The sequence below is a fragment of the Mytilus edulis genome, chromosome 6 (assembly GCF_963676685.1).
Source record: "Mytilus edulis chromosome 6, xbMytEdul2.2, whole genome shotgun sequence".
Taxonomy (NCBI): Eukaryota; Metazoa; Mollusca; class Bivalvia; order Mytilida; family Mytilidae; genus Mytilus; species Mytilus edulis.
Genome location: NC_092349.1, coordinates 62,470,639 through 62,493,253, shown reverse-complemented (window position 1 = coordinate 62,493,253; position 22,615 = coordinate 62,470,639). Strand labels below are relative to the sequence as shown.

Sequence of the window (22,615 nt, the reverse complement as noted above, 5' to 3'; positions counted from 1 at the left end):
GTTTATGACCACAAAAGTATTGTGCAATAGCAAATATTTTCAATAGCACAGTATTGCGCAATAGCAAGAAATATCTAATTGCACACTTTTGTGCAATCGCAAGAAATTTTCAATTGGAGTTATCTTTCTTTGTCCAGAATAGTAGTTGAATCAACTTAAATCATTGTTATATACAATATACAATGTATATTCACTTTTACTACCAAGTGATAAATTAAAACAATCTTTACCAATTGAAAAGGAGTAGGTCCGGTAAGAACTGATTTTGGCCTCAAATTTCAGGTTCAACTGACGAAAGATTTTGACCACTTTTTAAACACTTAAGTGTCTATTTTATTTAAATAATTAGTTTATGTGAAAGATTTTAACAGATTTAGTAATTAAAAACGATCCGATTCAAGCTCAAATATGAAAAATCTACCTAATATGCCGAAAAATGTCACTTTTCAGATGGTTTTTGGTAAAAATGAAAGTGCCGCATCCGTGTTCATCCTCAACCTTTATATATGTTATGTATTATCATAAAATACAACTAACATTTCAATATTAAAGATGAACACAAATGCGGCCACTTTCGTTTTACACGAAAACCGTCTAAAATTTAACTATAATGCTAGAATTATGAGGATTTCAGTAATTTAGCATGACTTAATGGTGCTAGTACCCGATATATGAGCATTGTATTGTCAAAAACAGCCCATATTTATGTAGCAGAAGCATTCTACTGTCCAATAAATAACTAAAGGTTTACATTTTAACAATTTTGTAAAACTGCTATATTTTGGGGCCAAAAAGGGGTCTTACTGAACCTACTCCTTTCTTGCTATTGCGCAATATTGTACAATTAGATATTTCTTGCTATTGCGCAGTATTGTGCAATTAGATATTTCTTGCTATTGCGCAATACTGTGCAATTGAAAATACTTGCTATTGCACAATACTGCAATTGATGATTTCTTGCTATTGCGCAATACTGTGCAATTGAAAATATCTTGCTATTGCACAATACTGTGCAATTGAAGATTTCTTGCTATTGATATATTCTGTGCAATTGAAAATTTCTTGCTATTGCACAATACTTAATATAATAATTTTGGATCCTGATTTGGACCAACTTGAAAACTGGGCCCATAATCAAAAATCTAAGTACATGTTTAGATTCAGCATATCAAAGAAGCCCAAGAATTCAATTTTTGTTAAAATCAAACTTAGTTTAATTTTGGACCCTTTGGACTTTAATGTAGACCAATTTGAAAACGGGACCAAAAATTAAGAATCTACATACACAGTTAGATTTGGCATATGAAAGAACCCCAATTTTTCAATTTTTGATGAAATCAAACAAAGTGGACCCCGATTTGGACCAACTTGAAAACTGGGCCAATAATCAAAAATCTAAGTACATTTTTAGATTCAACATATCAAAGAACCCCAATTATTCAATTTTGGATGAAATCAAACAAAGTTTAATTTTAGACCCTTTGGGCCCCTTAACCCTACACTGTTGAGACCAAAACTCCCAAAATCAATCCCAACCTTTCTTATGGTCATAAACCTTGTGTTTAAATTTCATTGATTTCTATTTACTTATACTAAAGTTATGGTGCGAAAACCAAGAAAAATGCTTATTTGGACCCCTTTTTGGCCCCCAATTCCTAAACTGTTGGGATCTCAACTCCCAAAATCAATCCCAACCTTCCTTTTGTGTTGATAAACCTTGTGTTAAAATTTCATTGATTTCTATTTACTTATACTAAAATTGTTGTGCGAAAACCAAGAATAATGCTTATTTGGGCCCTTTTTTGGCCCCTAATTCCTAAACAGTTAGAACCAAAACTCCCAAAACCATTCTCAACCTTTCTTTTGTGGTCATAAACCTTGTGTCAAAATTTCATAGATTTCTATTTACTTACGAGGCCAATGTGATACCAATATACGACCAAAATTTTTTCAATTTTTGCAGTCGTTTAAAAACGATTTGGTGCATACAACCAGTAAACAAATATACCAGTATGAATTGAGCAACATTGCTGCTTCGTTTTCATTGAGAATTCATCTGTCACACTGCTGCCATTAAGCAAGTGTGTATGTGAACTGTCAGTGATGAGATCTTGGCCTACATAAGTGGCTCCCCTTTCATGATTATCTTTCAGAATCCCTTTTTCACTGGTTCTAGTCTAGTCAAGCAAGCATTAATAGAATATAACATAAGTCATCAGCATAAGTTCATAAATCACCAAAATCTCAGTTGACAATGAATCATAGAAGATGAGGCCAAGGTTGAAACAACCCTGTCAGAGAAACATGCACACCAAGCAAACCTTCTATACAAACAATAAAGTTTACCCATTACCAACTGTATCCAAGAAACATTTAATCAAAAAAATTATGTAAAATAAAATGGTCAGACAAAAGATAGATATATATATACTAAACATATACCATGGAACCATAAAAGTGGGGTCAAGGTCATATGAACCCTTTCATTAGACAAACAAAATAATGGGGAATGTGTCCATGGGACACAGATGATGCCCCCACTTGCATATAATGAATAAAGGGACATTCCTCAAGAACAGATGCTTTCCAAATTTATACAGTATCCGAGTTTGAGGTAACAAGTAATAATAAATTATATTGAAATTGGCAAACTGAAATTAAGAGATTGGCAATGAAAATTTCAGCAATTTTTCCATTTGTAAAGGGACAAGACTCTAGAACGGTAACAGTAGTTCTACCCAAATTTAAAATTGATCTGTATTTTGTGATAATAAGCATAGTGTAGTTTCATAAAATTGGGTTTTCCATTTGCAAAGGTCAACAAATAAGTTATTTCCTGCTGATATGCACTTTTAAACAGTATGTCCTTATTATATACAAAGTTTCATGAAATTTAATTGTGTGGTTTCAGAGAAGTTGCAATGACAAACTTGCAGTAGTATTATTAGGCTCAGTTAAGGAAGCTGGCTTGTCATGTTTTTGATTTTTTGTCAGATTTTCGGAATCCTCTGATTTTATCCATTGGAATGCCTTGGAAAAAAATGCCCGGTGACCCCCATTTTTTCTTTTGAAAATCTTTTACATGTATAATGATAAGTCATCTGCAAAAGCCTTATAAAATTTTAATTACTTTTTAACAGTTTTTGAGAACGTCAATTGTCAATGATATAGCTATGAAAAGTCAAGAGAGAATATTTTCCCGCCAAAATTTCAATGGCTCATATCTCAAAAACAAGCACGGTGACCTATATATTTTTTCAGCTCTTTGGATTCCTTTATTGATTCCCTATCAATAGAAACTAGTGTTTTGAAAATTTAATTACTTTGAAACAGAGAAGCGAACTCCCTTAAAGGGGCATAACTCCTAGAAAAAAATGAATTTTAATTATCTGTCGATATGCACATTTACATAGTATGTACTTATATTAATTATTATCTACAAAGTGCCATGAAATTCTGTTCAGGTTTCAGAGTGGTGATGACAAGAAAAGGACTATGGGACTGAGGACGGATGGGTCAAAAAACATATCCTTCGCAACTTTGTTGCATAGGGTATAGTTAAAGGAAATTTGGGATGTAGACAACCAGGATTTAAATTAATGCCACTTCCACTGCAGCTGGAACACAAACATTCCACACACCAAATATATCTAACCAGCCATTGAATTTTAGCGATTAAAATTGGTCATAACTTCTAGCTGTAGTACCTCAAATTTTCATTTAGCATATGTAGGTATACAATGTTTTATTTAAACTGGTCTCAAGTGAAAAGAAATCATTTCTCTAGTTGCTGGATGGCATGTTTATAAATATTAATTAAATTCGTCAATTGGGACTGAAAAGTACCTGGTTTTGCCCAATCCTTATGTTAAGGAAATGTCTTCAATCGAGTGAAACTTTCAAGTCAATTGAAGGGAAAATACTAGTTTTTGATATTCAGCATTTCCAAGTACAAAGTCCCGATTCCTCGTAATGATCACCTTAAAGTAGTTGGACAGTTGATTAACAATAAGGTTATTTCCTTTCATGACTTCACTTACCTGGATCTGTGTGCATCAACACGAGGTCTCCCATAAGTTGTCAAACTTCTACATCCTACATCATTTGGTCTCATTAACAATCATACCTCAGCTTGCTTTTATAGGACATAAATTTTGTATGGATTATACAGGAAAAAACACCATTTTGTGATTAGAAACTAAACAAAATGATAGAATTGTTAAATACTTCAGGAAAAGATAGCTTTCAGACACTGCTTTGAGAATATGAAAAGGAAAGATAGGGTCACCGTACGTTTTTTCCGGCTAAAATACAAAATAGGAAAATTCCATACAGAATCCTTCAGAAAATGCACTTTTTTAGAATTACCTCCCCTTAAAATGCCAATTTAAAAAAAAACAACCAAAAAAATTAACATTTGCAAAAATATCAATATTTAGAAGTTACATTCTTATAAATTGGTACTTTTAAATGAAAATGTCAGTAAACATCTGCATTCCTGCATCAAATTTTGCTAACTTAGTGGAAAATCTGGACCTTTGATTCTCTGTTTTTTACAATCCAAGATGGAGGAAGACATCCATACCACCTTAAACACATCTGAACTGTCACTATGCAAAAGATTTAGTCTATAAACCACGACTAAAAGTACAATGTCAAATTTATGATATTCATGGAACAACTAGTGCAAACTCCAGTTTTCTGAATATCAGGGACTAACTATTAGTGAATCAACTTTAATAGCAAGACTCAATCACAAACTTTGATAAATTGTTGACAATATAACCAATGGCCCTTTGAACCAGGTGTGCAAAAAAAATCGCTTTCTGTTTTGCACATAAATCAGGCTGTTGTTTTTTTAAACTTGAAAATTTTTATATGTCCTAGCCATTTTTAACTCAAGATGGAGAGTTGTCTCATTGGCAATCATGATCCATTCTAATTATTATAGAAGTTCTTCCAGATTTGGAAGCATTCTAGAATATTGCAAAATTGAAGATTGGAGTTTATAGCACCTGCATCCATGAACTTATAAATATTGTCCACATTTCCTTTTCTGTATACAAAAACTACAATATATATTTCATTTTTTATTGTCACAATCATCACAGTTAAAATCAATGCATTTCACATTATAGTCTGAACATTACCTGTAAAAAGTAGGATATTAATATAATATTCTAGCACTAAATCTTTCATTTTCAATAGGAAAATTAGCCAAAAATAAAAAAAATTCGGGACTTTTTTCCAAGGATTAAAACTTTGTAAAAAAAATTAAGACGATTTTACCCTTCAATCCTGCGGATTCCTTGACATCGGATCTTGATTTCTATCTGTTTCCAAGACTCCTGATAGGAGTATCCTTTTTCTTTTATCCCCAAGACTGAAATTCCAAATGACTTTTCCAGATTTTCCTGATAATTTTCCAAAAATGATCCAAAAAGGTCCAGAAATTTATCCAAATTACGATTGATCCAAAAAGATCCAGAGATTTATCCAAAATATGACTGATCCAAATATGCAGGTGTAATAATTGAATTCGGTCCTTTTCTATGTAAGGGTGTTTCCTTTTCTTTTTTTTAATTCCTGATGGGTCCTCTTTTATCTCATATTACCAAGTATAATCAAAAAAAGATTTCCTGATAATTTTCTAAATACTTGATCCTTATTATGATCCAAAAAGGTCCAGAAATTTATCCAAATTACGATTGATCCAAACTTTCAGATGTATTAATTTGAATTCCGACCCTTTCAATGTTAGGGTATTTCCTATCCTTTTTTTTAATTCCGATCGGGTCCTCTTTTTATCTCATATTATCCAAGTATAATGCTTTTTAATCCTGATTCAGGATGTGCTTATTTCCTAATCCAGAAATCGGTGCATTTTCAAACATTGCTCGTGAGAATTCAGAGCTTTTTTACTGATCAAATAAAATTCTTTACTCAAAATATGAAGAACATTTTTTAAGTGACTTTATATCTCATTATCGATTTAATTAAAACAATTTTTTCATATGAAATAAAAAAAAATTGACTTTAAAAATTAATTCTTTAAATCAAACTATTAAGATTTTTCAGAAATTAAGAAGTTTGAAAATGCACAAGGGAGACAATCCACGTGTATCCAGGACGGAAGACGCACATCCAAATCCTGATCAGTGATCCAAAATTATATTCCGAGACAAGAGCCGATTGTTTGGATCCCTGCTCCTTCCCACCATATACCTTAAGAAGCAACAAAAATACAAAGGTTAGTTGTGCTATCTTATTATAAGACAAACAATGTACTAGTTAGTCTTGAACCGTTCATTTCTGATCAGTGCATTTTCTGATAGTTACACAATACAAACATCAGCAGTATTTTAGAAATTTTGAAAGTTTTAAATGTCTACAAATGATAATCTTGAAATTTCTCTCAAAATATCTCTAAACGAAAAACTTGAAATTTGCTCTAACTTATCTAAATGATATTTTAATTTTTCTTCATTCAGAATTAATTTTTACAAGTTATTTTAAAACAGTTAATGACGGACTGCATTTCAATAAAACTTGATGTAAAAAAATGTTTAATACCTGTTACTAATGAGGTTGAATAACTGAAATCAAAGTTAAATGTCCACTTATGATTGCATATAATTAAATGGTTTTATAAAATATTTCCATGATCGATATCAAAATTTTACTGAATATATTTACTTAACCCCCTCCCCTTTCATAATTTTTTAACCAATCTGTAATTCTGTAGCTACCCTCTTTCATATGAAATAAAATTTCACCCCTCAATGATAAATGTAAATACATTAAAAAAGAGCTTATTAAAACTAAATGACATGTTATTATATATACAAATGAATTTATTGAGTCAATGAATTTCTGTACAAAATGTGTTCATGATAAAATCTAAAACGACGATATGCAATGTATAACATGCATACCATATAGTCCTCTGATACGATAGATGATAATTGCTGGAGATCTATTCACCATTCTTCTGTTTGAAGGCTGCTTTAGTACCTGCAAAATAATAGTCATATGGTTATTTCACTCTAATATAAAAGGCTACTGCGGATTTACTTATTTATGAGGCTACAAATTTTAATTGATTGAGGAAAAATTGTATTTTTTCTAGATATGAACTTTCATGTTTTTGACAAATATTATGTACAGCTAGCTCTATTATAGGAAATGTATATCATGTCAACACCTTAAGGAGTCAGCAATACTCTCAAAAATTATTACCCAACCAATAATAATAAAACAAAATTTAATATCAAACAAGTAGTTGTGACTTCACATCATTTCCATTTAATTATTTACAATGTTCTTCATACCTAACACAAAATTATTATCAATCAAAACAAAAAAAGTGTGTGCTCTTATTCTTATTTAAATTGTTTTTTTAATCTAGTACCACTAAAACCAAAAAACCCAATAAATCACGATTTAAATGTGCTTTTCTATGAGTGTAAAGTTTAAAAAAAATTATAATCCTGTTTGTTATTTTCAAATATGATGATTTATTTCATAAAAGATTTTATAATAAATATTTCTTGTATTATGTTTGAACGGTAAAGGAGAATTAAGCAACATTAATTGTGATATTGAGATTTCAAATTATTAAGATTCTGAAATAAAGTTTATATCGTGCAAGTCTTGTGTAATACTTGTGGCAACCAATACTAAGGAGAAACTATTTACATTTTCATTTAACAACTTTAACGGTCTACAAATGTAATTCTTCAGTCCTTGGATGAAAGTATGTTTTGAAAAATTTATTCATTATTACTTTTTGATGTGCAATCCGAATAAAAAAATTAATAAAAATTTCGTTTCTTAATCATGCAAGAAGCCAAGAAAATTTTAAGATTTTACAGCCTCTAGGCTGTTGTATATACATTGTAGTTGTCTACCAATTACTGCAGTCCTAGGATTTAGAAGATGATCGTGATTGTCGTGGAGGTGGAGAGTACCGTGGTGATGCCCTTGATCTCCGTGGTGAATTGCTCCTGCTTCGTGATCTTGACCTTCCTCCTCTGTAATCTTCTTTTACTCTTACATATGACACTTCACCCTGTAAAAACACAAATATCCATTCAGTTAAATCTGTCACATGACAATCTCAATCTTATGCTTGTTCAATACTTACCTCAGGCTGTTGTCAAGCACAGATGATAAATGTAATGCAATCTTACTAAGAAAATTCAAAAAGATGTCAATTAAGGGTGGTTTTATTCATATTTCTGTCTGGTAGATACATTTTTCAAAGCCTTGAACTATCTTTGTAAATGTAATCAGACTTAATCAAGATTTTTACTTTAATTAATAAATAATCAGTCTTTGTGACTTCTTCATATTCTTCCATCTATTTTCATACCTCATGTGATCTGAACTTTGAATCATCTAACTTTCTGACTGCATATTTCATATCTTCTTTACGTAAAAATTCAACAACACCAGTTCCATCTTTGTAAACATCTGCATAACACACATCACCAGCCTCTCTCATGTGATCCTTCAAATCCTGCCAGCTTCCAGATGGTGGTAAACCTATAAAGAAATTGAGCGCAGAATTAGTGTTAACCCGAATGACTGGTCTATGATTTGTCTATTAATTGAGGAACACTTTCTGTGTTAGAAGCTTTTTTGTCTGCATTTCAATAAAAGAACCTAATGTCCTAATCTCAATTTATATATACTCCTTCATTTAATATTCAGTGAATATCTAAGTATACATTTTCTTTATCTTGAAAAATTGTGAACCAACACCTGAAGTGGTTATGGTGCGGTTGGGTAATAGCGGGTGGATACCACGCGGTATTCACAGTTGTCTTTCACTATAAAAGCAAATAAACGTAATTAAAGACAACAACACCCAACCCATCAATTACCGCATGGTGATTAATTTATTGTGGTCGACATGTTTCGCCAACAAGCGTGGCGTCTTCAGGACAATATTATACATGAAATCAAACAGTGAAGTACAAATTTTGCGGTTGTGCGGTTTGCCTTAACAATAGAGGTTGTTTATCTGTAAAATCTGTTATAGCTTCACTAATTGTTTCAAAAACATAAATGTTTAAATCATGACGATATAGCACACAACCATTTAAATATTTGCAATGTTAATGGTTTTTCATCTTCCATAACATGCAGTCAATAGTTTTCTCCTAATTGTTATACATTTAGGCCAAAAAAAATATATGTCTGTTTCCTGCTGCCAAGGCAATAAAATCAGGGATGGAAGGTCGGGATTTTTTTTTTTTTTTTTTTTTATTATTTTTGGCAGATTTTACAATAAGAAGGAATTATTGTTTTTTGTATCCATCAAAAAAGCAATTGCTGAAACTGTGAAACAGACTGTGTAATGGAGTAATGCATTATGTTATTGAATAAAATGTGTCTTTCTGAGTAAATAAAAATAAAAATTACTCTGTGTTTGTGTTTTATGTTAGAATTAGAGGGTTTTAAATTTCAAAATATTGGACATGGAATAGACATCATGACCTACTTTACTGACATCCAGCTTATTTGGAGTGGAATTTTGAAGTATTATTTATAAGTGGAGCCTAATAACATGGACTTATATTTTAATAAAAATACTTCTTTTGTGTTTTAATCATAACTTTAAGGCAGATTTTTATTGGTAAAGGCTAAAAAAGGGAATTTAAAAATATTGTTGCTAACGTCACGTCTTTTCCGTCCATTGTGGTATGTCACGATCGCAATTTTCTTGTTACTTTTCAGACAGCCCATTGTAGTTATTTTTATCCCGGGTTTTATAAATAATTGAAAATAGCAATCATATTAAATTTGGATGACGTAAGGGGGTCAAAGGACTTGAGGAATCAATATCATTGGCTGTTTTATTTTTTGCGAACGTTACTGTTCGAGGTTTCCGTCCAAATCAGTGTCATGTGAGCAACATATATTTATATCTGTAACTCTCCTGTATAGGAGTTACGATATCGCCCTTTGCAGAAATAGATTCGGAGTCAGTTCCTTCACATGATGGGGAAGCAAAGAAGGTAAGTTGTATGTAATATCGTTACAAGAGGACCTTAAATGTATTCCGTCCATCAAAAAGACGTTCGCAACAAAACATAATGTCATGATAGTAGATGTTGCTAATGTTACTATTACGAATTGGTTTCTTGTGTATTCATTTGATATAAAGTACACCTGCAAATGACATTCTGTATATTTAGAAATTCTAAACCAGACTGTACAATTTTATTACTCCAGGCATATTTTAAACATCACTGTGTGCATACATTTTAACTTTTAAAGATGTTGTTGCTCATGTGACATGTCCAAATGTCGCTAACGTTACTAATTTTTTTGTTCCTTGTGTATTCATTTGATATAAAGTACACCTGCAAATGACATTCTGTATATTTAGAAATTCTAAACCAGACTGTACAATTTTATTACTCCAGGCATATATTAAACATCACTGTGTGCATACATTTTAACTTTTAAAGATGTTGTTGCTCATGTGACATGTCCAAATGTCGCTAACGTTACTCATTTTTGTCTCCGTCACATTAGCAACATGAAAGTAGGAGACAGAACACAATACTGTAAAATCTGCCTTTTGCACTCCCTGTCAGATTTGCAGATGGTTAAATGTCATGTTTGGATAGGGTCCTGTACCCTAAAATCATTTAATCTCTTTAAAGAAGCTTTAATTGAATAATCCTCCCAGTGCCGACATTTTTTAAACCTTAATTGTAGCACATTTGTGCGGGGAGCAGCCATTTTGATTGTTTGGGTATAGTAAAATACGGATCTGGATCGAACCGGAAACGATTTTTTTTCCGGAATTGAATAAAAAGATCTAGGGTCGGGGGCTTTGAGTCAGGGTCGGTCGGGAAACAGGAAACAGACATATATTTTTTTTTGGCCTTATCATTTCGATGTGCCATGTGGTATGGGTTTTGCTCATTGTTGAAGGTTGTACAGTGACCTATAGTTGTTAATTTCTCTTTCATTTGGTCTCTTGTAAAGAGTTGTCTCATTGCTCATTGTTGAAGTTTGTACAGTGACCTATAGTTGTTGATTATTTCTGTTTCCTTAGGTCTCTTGTGAAGAGTTGTCTCATTGGCAATTATACCACATCTTCCTTTTTATATCACTTTTTTATATAAAATGTACCTACCCGACACAAGAACTCTGTATTCTGACCTCCTTGATGGTGGACCACCTCTTCCTCCTCCTCCACCGCCACCACCCCCTCCAAATCCACCTCTTCCTCTACCGCCACCACCTCCTCCATATCCTCGTCCACCACCACCACCACCACCTCCTCTGTATCCACCTCCACCACCACCACCTCCACCATCAGGACCACCACCACTGCCTCCACCTCTGGGGAATTCTACTCTCAAGGTGTAGCCATCGTAATTGTAACCATCTCGCTGCACAACTGCATCATCAGCATCGCTGCAAAACAGATAAAACTTGCAATTGTAAATACATTTACGCAGTCAGTGATATTGTTTGCCTTAAATTAGTGGAGAATAAAGGCTTTTTACCCTGGAGAAGAATCCCAATTTTGAAAAAAAATGGCTTAAAATTATTCCCAAAAAGACAACTTTTTTCCCAAACAGTGCAGTCTCAGAAGTAATTGTCCATGAATTCAAACTTAAAGGGGCACTAGCTACGATATATATAAAAAAATAAAGTATGATTTTTTTTTAGATCAATCATTAATCAAATTGGAATAATGAAATAATAATTTGCTTTTAGCAATCAATTTCCTTTAATTTTGTTGAAATAAGCGATTAAACATAATTTTTGACTCAGTGTTCCAGCTAGGCCGTTTTCAGAGGGCGCGGCGCCCGCCCTTTTCCGAGTGGCGCCCTGTGCCCTTTTTACAGTTTCCAGGGCACCCTGCCTTTTTTGAAGATCGATTGCATATTAATTTGCGTATTGATATGATACGCTAATTACTAAATTTTACCTGGGGAAAAGATTATGACTTTGTTTACCACCCCAAGCTAATCAATGGTTACAACTGGTGTCATAATCTGTTGTTATAGGTAATCCGTTTATCGGATGGGTCATTAATGATCATCAACATTAATTCGTTCAAACAGAATCGGTCAGTCGGCAATTATCTTTGAAGAAATGTGCATACAACAACTTGGGCACAATTTGCGATGTTTACCGTAGTTTCATGGAAGAAACGTAATGACAGAAAGTTGGAAAACCATTATAAACTCGTTGAAGACATTGTTTTACTTGTTTTCTGTAAAATAAACAGAAAATTCAGACGTATTTGTCATTGACTGCCTTCATTTTTGATACGAAAATAACAAAATCGGCTGCCATATTGTGATCATATTTACATCATATTTACGTACTGTTTATAATCCTCCAAAGAAGGAGCACACCCGAATAAAGAAAGATAACTCAATCTGATTTTTTTCCTAGCATTGAGTAACCCATTTACATATTCTAAAATGTGTCTCCATACTTCTTGCTTAAGAATATATATGTTTAGGTATTTATTTTGAGTTATGGGAAAAGTTAAAGAGGGTCTTAGTAGCAGTGTTTGTAGGGTGCCTTGGTCATCTTTTTCTGTATTCTTTATTTTTGATACTATTTTTCACTGTTGCTTTATATCCTAAAATTGTGAATTTACTGAGCACAGCTGTTTTGTGCTGTATTGCCATCAAGCACAGCAGGGGTAGAAAGGTGAAACTGGTAAAATGTGGTAGACCATAGAAACAGTATGAAACAGATCTCCTTTCAAAACATACTGCATATAAAGTTCAACTGTGCCAAGCAATGATAAAAAAAACTTGTGTGACAAGCTGCTTGACAAGTTTTTCAGCCTTAAAAGTAGAAAGATAGAGTTCTATATGGGCTAAAGATGTTGTTCTTGTATAACCTGTGATTCAACGAATAAACACAAATGTTTGATTAACATCTTTTATTAAAATATGCCCTTTTCATATTATCATATCGCGCGTTAAATGCCCTTTTTCAGGATTGGCACCCTGCCCTTTTGAAAACCTAGCTGGAACACTGTGACTGATTCACTTGCAAGTGAAAACGTCATCATCATTCTAACCGGTATTCATGTGAACTTCAAGTTAAGGTTCATCATAACCTTTTGGCTAAAATGGCCGTATTTACACCCCAAATTTTACTCTGAGTACAGACTAACCTATACACCTGCAACAGTTTTAAGGGATGGCAGGAACTAGATATATAAATTTTAAATGCATTTTATGTTTCAGAAAATTATAAACTTTTCTAGATTTTGCTATCCATTTTTTTTCGTTCCTGCAGAAGGTGCAAAAATTAACTAAGTAGTGAAAACGATTGAGAAGCTCCACTCATATAATCAATGTTGTGAGTAGTATTGATTTAAATGGACAATAGATGGACAAGACACCTGTAAACAATAGGTTATTTAACAGGTTTAAACTGTGTAACTGAGTGGACCGTATCAAATGAAACTCGGGTGTTTGTTTATTTTGCTATCTTCTGCAGACTGGAAAAAAATGAACATCAAAATCCAGGTAAGTTTTTAATTTTCTGAAACGAAGACTTCATATAACTTTTATATATCTAGTTCCTGCCATGCCTTAAAACTTTCCTGGATGTACCAGTTTGTCTGTACTCATAGTAATTTTGGAGGTGTAAACACGGCCATATTTTTCAATTCCTTATGATGAACCTTAACCCCTAGCTAGAGATTGACAACGCATGCGTTGTACGTGTACTGGTTATTTAAAGAAAAAGAATGTCAACAATGAAAGTGAAACTACGGTAAATCATTTGATTACTAATTCGATGCACATAAAGTCATTCTTATATGGTTAAAAACAATGAGAAACATCTATTTTTAATCTATAAAATAAAATCAAACAGACCTATAAAAATGCAATTGCACGTGTTGGTTTAATCTATTCGTATCTTAATTTTTGTTTACATCGCTAATATGGTCATCTGAGGTCAAATCGATAGTTAATTAGATGGCGTCTGGACTAAAATACACACGAAACGAACCTATATATTATCTACCCCATGCTCTGTAAACTGCTTATTTTAGACTTTTGATAGTTTGGATAAATGTTTTACATTGTTATAAACCAAATATGAGAATTTGAGTCAAATCGGTTACAATGAATTTGACAGCTAGTGCCCCTTTAAAAACACTCATTTAAACAATTTTCTTGCCTAAAATGACTATATGTGCACATTTGAGGGTCTATTTATGTATCATCACAGGGTCTTATTTCAAAGCAGGGTTTGACTCTTGAAAATGGGTCTGTAAATTGAAGTTTCAGTCATATTCATGATTTTAAATTTCCCAATTTGATGAAAATGACGCATATTTTCCCAATAAAAAGGGTAACTAGAGGTAGTTTTGAAAAAAGCCAACAATATCGCTGGCAGTGTTGTAATTTTCTAGGGTTTCATGTTTAGATGGAAGGTCTGCTCTGACAAATTTTTACCAATTGAGGTAACGATAATTTTATGAGACCTCTGACGATTCACGATATAAAAGGATATTTCGAACGAATCACGGTAAAACCAATGACACCAACTGATGCCTAAAATGACTGTTCAGTCTTCACTCTGAACTGCTAAATCTACAGGCCCACAGCTCAATTTTTGAAAATTTTTAGTTATATTCTGTTGGCCTGTAGGTCTGATTTTTACAGGCCAAGAGCAATTTTACCAGCCTGGGCTGCCACTTGTCGTGAAGACTGACTATTTGACGACTGACAGTAAAATTACTACAGTAGACAGTACCTTCATGAATAGAAACAAGTGCCTGTGATTTTTAATATTATTATTAGTAAATACTCTCTTACTCAGTTTTACATGTAAATATGGCTATGAGCACAGCCACAATACAAGTAGGTTTACACCTTGAAATTGCCAAGAAAAAATATTGACAGTTTTAAATTTAAATAAACTAAACAAAGTGTTTACCGTGGGTCCTCAAATTCAACAAAGGCAAAAGGGGGCCCTCGTCTTGTTTTCAAGTCAACAAAGTTAATTCGTCCAAATTTATAAAATAAATCTTCAATGTCTCTAGCTCTTATATCAGGTGGGAGATTGCCAACATAAATTCTGGAATCATTTGATGGTCGTCCGTAAGACATGCTTCGTTTTCTTTTCCTACGGCTGACGTGTTGTGAAAAATGGCGAAGAAAGATAGCGTTGGTTTCTAAAACGAGGCAGAATACGTGATCAAGACTAACTTCCTCATTCATATTGTAAAAATAAATGCACCACAACGTACCTTATATCAGAAAGTGACTACTTTTATACAAGGATTTGTATAGTAAGTTCTTACTATACAAATCCTTGTTTTATATAAACAAAAATCCTGTATCTTTTTTAAATATTAATAATTCATTTATTACAGCCGATTGCATTGAGTGTGTAGGGTAAGGTATATATTTGTTCCACCTAACAGAAGTTCCAATGGAAACTTTGTTATAAATATTGTAATTATATCTATTCCTGTTGGAACAAATATTCTATACCATTTATTCCGTTGGGAACATATACTGTAATATATTTATTCCTTTGGAAATTGTGTTCCAGAATATTTTTTTCTTTTTTGGAACTTATATTATGAAGGAACTTCCATTCTGTGACAGTAAACTTGGTTAGCTTGCTTGTTAGCTGAACCATGAATTCATTATTAGGTTAGCTCTGAGATTTAGGTCATGTAAGGTATAGTAATATAGGGTTATTGCATGAATATTGGGGAATATTGTCCCGAGTAGAATTTTATATTGCACGAGCTTGCGAGTGCAATATATGTTCTACGAGGGACAATATTCCCCAATATTCATGCAATAACCCTTTTATTGTATAGCAATATAATATTTAAAAGTAAAAATTGGTTTAAACTAAGATTTTGTCGTTGATGATGTCATGAATTTTGAAGATTTATTGCACTAGTGCAATATTAGAATTTATTGCACGCTAACTTTTGGTTACTTTCTGTGGGAAATATTATATTGCTATACAATAATACTACTTCTTTCGAAGTAGTCTAGTCCTACAGACAGATAGATTGGTTGTCTGTCGGACTAGTCTACTCTTAAAGGAGGATAGTTTACCTATTAAACATGTTAAACTTAATAATGACTGCACGGTTCAGCTAACAGGTAAGCTAACCAAGGATTTAACCTTTCCATACTCACTCAATGAAATCGAATGTAATATTGAAAACTCATTTATTATTATTAAAAATCATTTATTTATGACAAAAATCTTTTTTTAATATTGAAAAATCATTTTTTTGATAGTGAAAAATCATTTTTTTGATAGTGAAAAATCATTTTTTTAATATCAATAAATGATAATCACTAGATGGCTATTGGTACTTTACGGAACGGAACGGAATTTCATTTAAGGTATCCAAAGGGGGCATTTATCAAAATTTCGAAAAATCTTTAAAACAAAACAAACTTTAAAATTTCTGTGTTTTACGGTTTTCCATATACAAATAACACAAATGTATACTTAATCTCATCTTCACAGGTGAAATGTGTAATAATGTATAACATCGGGAAATATTCTGTAGATGAATATGTCGCCGGGATTGTCGTGATAAATTATCATGAAATTAACGCATTTGCAAGTCATGCATTATGATATCTAGACTGACCTCACGTCGTCCTTGATTAGAGACAGTGATCAAGTTGAATCTGATTTAAACTTTTTAATTTATTTTCCGTTCCGTTCCGTTCCGCAAAGTACCAATTGCTCTGAGGAATTGGTATTTAACGGAAAAAACGGAAACAGACATCTGTAATGTAATAAAAGCAGTATGATAACAAAAATTGTCTGACACCTCTTTTTGCATGAGTGGTATGTGTTTTAGATAGCATTTTCGACTTGATCAATAATAATAAAAAATTAACACAAAGGCAGGTTACACAAAAAGTCTTTCTCCTTCCATCGGTAATTATATTTTAAAAAAGAGGCCTTCAACAGCCCGTTCCGACGATGATTAGAGACAGTGATCAAGTTGAATCTGATTTAAACTTTTTAATTTATTTTTCCGTTCCGTTCCGTTCCGCAAAGTACCAATTGCTCTGAGGAATTGGTATTTAACGGAAAAAACGGAAACAGACATCTGTAATGTAATAAAAGCAGTATGATAACAAAAATTGTCTGACACCTCTTTTTGCATGAGTGGTATGTGTTTTAGATAGCATTTTCGACTTGATCAATAATAAAAAAAAATTAACACAAAGGCAGGTTACACAAAAAGTCTTTCTCCTTCCATCGGTAATTATATTTTAAAAAAGAGGCCTTCAACAGCCCGTTCCGACGATGATTAGAGACAGTGATCAAGTTGACTCTGATTTAAACTTTTTAATTTATTTTTCCGTTCCGCAAAGTACCAATTGTTCTGAGGAATTGGTATTTAACGGAATCAACGGAAACAGACATCTATAATGTAATAAAAGCAGTATGATAAAAACAAGTCAGACCCTTCTTTTTTGAATGAGTGGTAAGTGTTTTAGATAACATTTCGACTTGATCAATATTTAGATAAACAGCTGCGCCATGAGCGCATGATACGCCCGTCGTCTTGTGAAAAAACATAAATCTTTTTTGAATAACACAGGGTTGTACAGGATGTCATGCTTAGTATATCCTGACTCATTCCTTATTCCCGCTCAATAGGAAGATTGTACAAGATGTATTTGGAAACCCGACGCAACATTAGCCTGTTAAGTTTTAAGCAATAGAGATACAGCTCAACATGTGAAAAAAAAATCTCTTTTTTTACAAAAAAACTCAATAACTCGAAAATATAAAAATGAATCATCACCAAAAAGTATACAGATCTTTAGATTAATATAACAAAGAAGTGTGTAAAGTTTTAAGCAATAATCATAAATCGTTTTTGAGATATGGTGCGACATGTAACCCCCCCCCCCCCCCTTTTTATTTTACAAAATACTCAATAACTCAAAAATGAAATTTTGAATCATCACCAAAAAGTATACAGATATTAAGATTAATATAACTAAGAAGCATTTAAAGTTTTAAGCCATGATCAAGAATCGTTTTTGAGATACGGTGCGACATGTGAAAAAAACACACCCCTGTTTTAGTTACAAAGTGCCATAACTCAAAAAGTTGTAATCTTATTTTCACAAAAAAGTATACAGATCATTTGACCATCATAAGAAACAACTATGTTAAGTTTCATGAAATTTGGATAAGTCGTTCTCAAGTTACGGTGCGACATGTTTACACCGGACAGACGGACAGACGGACGGACGGACGGACGGACGGACGGACGGACGGACGGACGGACACTGGACATTTGTATACCATAATACGTCCCGTCAAAATTGACGGACGTATAAAAAATATCACAAAGACAGGTTAGACAAAAGGTCTTTCTACTTCCATTGGTAATTATAAATTAAAAAAGGGGCCTTCCGAAGATGATAAGAAACAGTGATCCCCATTTCCATTCTCAATTTTATATTAGAAACAAGGTCTCATAAATATTAAAACATATGTTTAAAATATATCTTTATAAAAATATGAGCACTAAACACTGGTTTACACTATAATAAAAAAATGTTTGCAAATTGTTAAAACATTTTCGGATTTATCAAAGCACTATAAAAAATGGTAACTCCTTAAAAGTCATAAAACCACAATAATAACTGCTGTTAATCAAAGTATTTATAAAAACTAAAAGTCTGTTCTGTTACAAAACCTATAGGCAAAGGTCTTACTATAATATCAGCGGGAAATTTCGGTTCTAGAGGTGCATTCCGTATTTAATCTGTTTTTTTTTTTCTCCTATCTCCTGACGACAGCTGGTGTGTCCGTAGATATTGTTTAAATTTTCTATATTTTCACTTTTTAATTAGTTTACCTGCACAATGGCGCAGAAGCAATATTTATTTTTTGGCGCAAATGAAAAACTACAACTTTTAAGAATTGGCGCAAAAGCAATGCGTACTTAAATATCAATCAAATTTGACCGTGCCCACAAAACGATTGTTCAAATTACGAATAGTTTCAGCTTAAAATCCATGGCACTCTAAAATGTAGATTTTTTAAATCACATAAATTCCATATCGATATACGTATATTTGGATCTATGCAATATGTTTATCTGGACATCAGCATGCTAGCTTAGTTCCGTCATTTCAATAACAGGGATGGCAATATGTTTGATTGATCTAACCATACGTTAACCAGTGTCCTTTGAATACAGTGATCATGTATGATGTGAAATTTTTTTTCTATAGACATAGGTAGATTTGATTAATCCAAATAATATAGGTATAAAGCATACCGGTGTCCATGCAATTCATAATGCAAAACAACAATATATAGAAATAAATTATGGTTTTTTTTATGAAATGTATGTGCTTATGCAACATTATCAAACTGCTGTAATGCATTAGTTATAAACTTTGAAAGAACCGATGACTTTTCATTCGTTTTTAAACTCAAATGTACTTAAATAGCACATTTTAAACCGTAAGAAATTGGTTTATCTCTCGAAAAACCTGAACTGTTCTCGAAAAAACCCGAACTGCTCTCGAAAAAACTTGGACAGATGGAAATGAATATACCCTTAAAATTGCCTTTTAATTACAATAACTAAAACTTTTGTTATAGCATATGTAAATGTAAGGATATAAAGACATCATGTGTGCATGCTCTTTGAAATTTGCATTGGTATGTGTATAGAAATTGCTTTTTTCTATATTTTGGCATAAAAGCATCATAAGGCCAAATCAAACTTTTTTAACTGCAAAGCAGTGCGTGAACTGGTGACAAAATATTATCGCCCCTGTAAACAGTGGGCTCTTCTGACTAGAGGTAATCGGTAAAGAATAGCGGAAAATGGTGTACATTGTTTACGAGCTTGAAATGAGCTAACACAGACGAACTGAGACGTGTCAACGTAATGTGAATATGATAATGCACCAGGTAAATTATTAATTGTTAAGTTTATCACATCATCGTATCTCCATATGATAGGTAAATAAGTGAATTTTCGATTTTAAGTGTCGTCAGGGTTCAAACCTGGAATCATGCCAACCTTTCATTATTTTTTTTTAATACTAACCTATAGTCGGAACATCTTGATTTTCTCCCAATTTGTAAAGTTAATTATGCTGCTTGACATATATTTTTTTGGGGAAAAAAAATTGATATGCAGTCAAATGTGGCAGTTTTTAATATTTGTTGCTATGTGAAATAAAGGGAAGTAAATTAAAGTAAAAGAAGGCGCGCTTTTTCAAAAAGTAAACAATTTAATTCAGATGCATAGTATTTTGTCAAATGATAAAGAATATCGTAGAAACTTGCTAGAAATTCATCTAATTTATAAAAGATATACAACATGACATACTGAAATCTGAAAAGGGGTAAAACCACCATACCTTGAACAAATTCAGTTAAGAAAAAAGGGGGGGGGGGGGGGGGGGGTAAAATGCTACGAAATTTAGATTTTATTTATTTTTTGTCGACAGCCAAAAGATGATTTGACATGTAACTAACTACTTTTTCAATTTCATTGTAAAGTAAAATTGGCTTTTTTTGGGGTCTCTGTTTATTGTGGTCTGATGTTTTCAGGTTCTCTTTGGATTGCCAAATAATATTATAATCATCTAATTGAATGTTCAAATTATTTTGCAGCGATGGTGTGTATGGAAGGAAGACTGTCATAAAACCCAACAGTTCCGGATGGCCCTTTAAATAATTGCTTAACATCAATAGCGATGTAAGATTTTAAAAGTGTTTGATTTAGCACAAGTTTAGCCAGGTTTTCCTTGTAATTGTGGCAGAAAAACCACTAGACAGTGTCATGCATTGAAAGGATATCAAACGGATATTTTATGGAATGATTCTCATACATATAAAATCATATGCATAGGAATGTGGAGCTAGTGTCTTTCATGCAGCAATTTTTAATTTCCAATATAAACTCTGAAAAGACAAGAGCATAGAAATGTATACCAATGAGAAACATTCTTTGTGAATAAAATCATTCCAAAACTTAAATGTGTCATTAGTGTTGCATTATTTATCAGTAGAGATAATCAGATTCCAGTAAGATTGTCCAACTGATGGTTTTTGTTTGTAATCATTTTTGTAAATCTTAGTTGTTTTGACAATCCGTGCTGTGCATGTTGCCCGACTGCCCCTTTCAGTGTGAGACAATATTTTGTTTATGATAAACAAAATCACTGATTCAAGACTGGAGCGGACCCCTTTTGGGCAGTTAGTGCGAATCCTTTAGGTTTAAACCATTACATGTAATACGGGGGAGGGGGGAGATTTTTTTTTACAGAGTCAAACATTTTTCCTAATAATAATACATTGAGATTTAATATATACTTTGTTATATGTAGTGTGTATATTAAAGTATTGCCAACAAAATTCATCAAATTTGGGATCATAATATTGTTTAAGAAAAACCCTTAAATCATAAAAGTTCATAATCTTCTGTAACACACGTGCATGGTTAATTCGGATCACATATTTTCTATTCCGATGTTATAAGAATTCGAAGGTTCATATCATTTACAATATCATTCAAAAAAATTCTGGGATTTTTTTTTTAACTATCAACGTTGAACCTCGAGGTTACATTGTAGTAAAAAAAATCCAATAAAAACGTTGAATGTAAATGATATGCACCTTTAAATCTTATATTGTAGGACTCATGTTGTTCAAACATAATGTGTTGATCAATTATGTTATGATGATTTTGATAAACTTCACATTAGGTAATCTTTCACGTATATTGATTACATTATATCGAGTTGTCCCAACGATATACTTGTCGGTGTGCTCGATCATACGAATTTACCGACATTCATATAGGCAAAATGACACAACTTTGAAAAATTCATGTGACGAAACTACATTTCGGAACACGTTAAAAATTGGATACCCAGAAAGCTACATTATTAAGGTTTGATATATATTTTTTTCAAAAAAAAAAAAAAATATGCAGTCAAATGTGGCAGTTTTTTACACACCCCTATGTTGAACAATAGGTTGTTCAATTTACAGCATGTTTGGCAATTAACTAATCATATATTAACACATTTAGCTTTAACATATACTTTATTTATAGTGGTTGTATAAAAGTTATATAATGGTTTTGTGTTTTAAGAGATATTCATCCCTATGCATATCGGGTTTTATGCGTAAATTGTCTCTCCTGTTTTTAGACCTTTTCTATCTCTTTCATAAGAAGAGTGACTTTTCTATTGTTCTAGTTTCACTGGAAATCCCACTGAAAGTATGTATGGTTGGCAACATCCTTTCATCACATATACTTACTTAACTTGTTTGATCTTGTAAATTTAGTTTAAGCATTTATTTTACGTGTTAAAGGAAAACATGTCTGTTTGTTTACATTTTTAGTCATAATCTCTCGAAAAAAACTGGACGCTCTCGAAAAAACCCGATCAAATCACTCGAAAAAACACGATCTCAACCGGACACTATACCTACGGTGGTAATACTGATACGTATTATTCCATATCAGTAAAAAAAATCTACAAACAGTATGTTAATAAAGAGTTATGAAGTAAAATGTACATGGGACAAAATCACAAAAAAT

At 32.5% G+C, this 22,615-nt stretch overlaps 1 protein-coding gene and 1 long non-coding RNA gene across 5 annotated transcripts; one reads left to right on the top strand and one right to left on the bottom strand.

Annotated features, from left to right (window-relative positions):
* Positions 1–5,077: 5,077 nt before the first annotated feature.
* Positions 5,078–15,206, bottom strand: LOC139528060 (serine/arginine-rich splicing factor 1-like). 4 transcript variants are annotated; one of them, XR_011665511.1, is made up of 6 exons: positions 14,956–15,204; positions 11,159–11,442; positions 8,375–8,547; positions 7,896–8,071; positions 6,936–7,014; positions 5,078–6,225 (listed from the first exon to the last, which is right to left on the bottom strand). XR_011665511.1 is itself a non-coding variant. In XM_071323864.1 (5 exons), exons 1-4 carry the CDS (start codon positions 15,126–15,128, stop codon positions 7,925–7,927), a joined length of 777 nt encoding a protein of 258 aa, XP_071179965.1. In that variant the 5' UTR covers positions 15,129–15,206; the 3' UTR covers positions 5,078–7,014; positions 7,896–7,924. The 4 variants fall into 4 exon arrangements, 2 of the variants coding, with proteins under 2 accessions (XP_071179965.1, XP_071179966.1); XR_011665512.1 differs by having other exon boundaries at positions 7,911–8,071; XM_071323864.1 differs by having other exon boundaries at positions 5,078–7,014; positions 14,956–15,206.
* Positions 15,207–19,789: 4,583 nt separating this feature from the next.
* LOC139528059 (uncharacterized) lies at positions 19,790–21,042 on the top strand. Its single transcript, XR_011665510.1, has 2 exons — positions 19,790–19,965; positions 20,677–21,042. It is a non-coding gene; the product is annotated as an uncharacterized lncRNA (long non-coding RNA).
* The last annotated feature ends 1,573 nt before the right edge of the window (positions 21,043–22,615 follow it).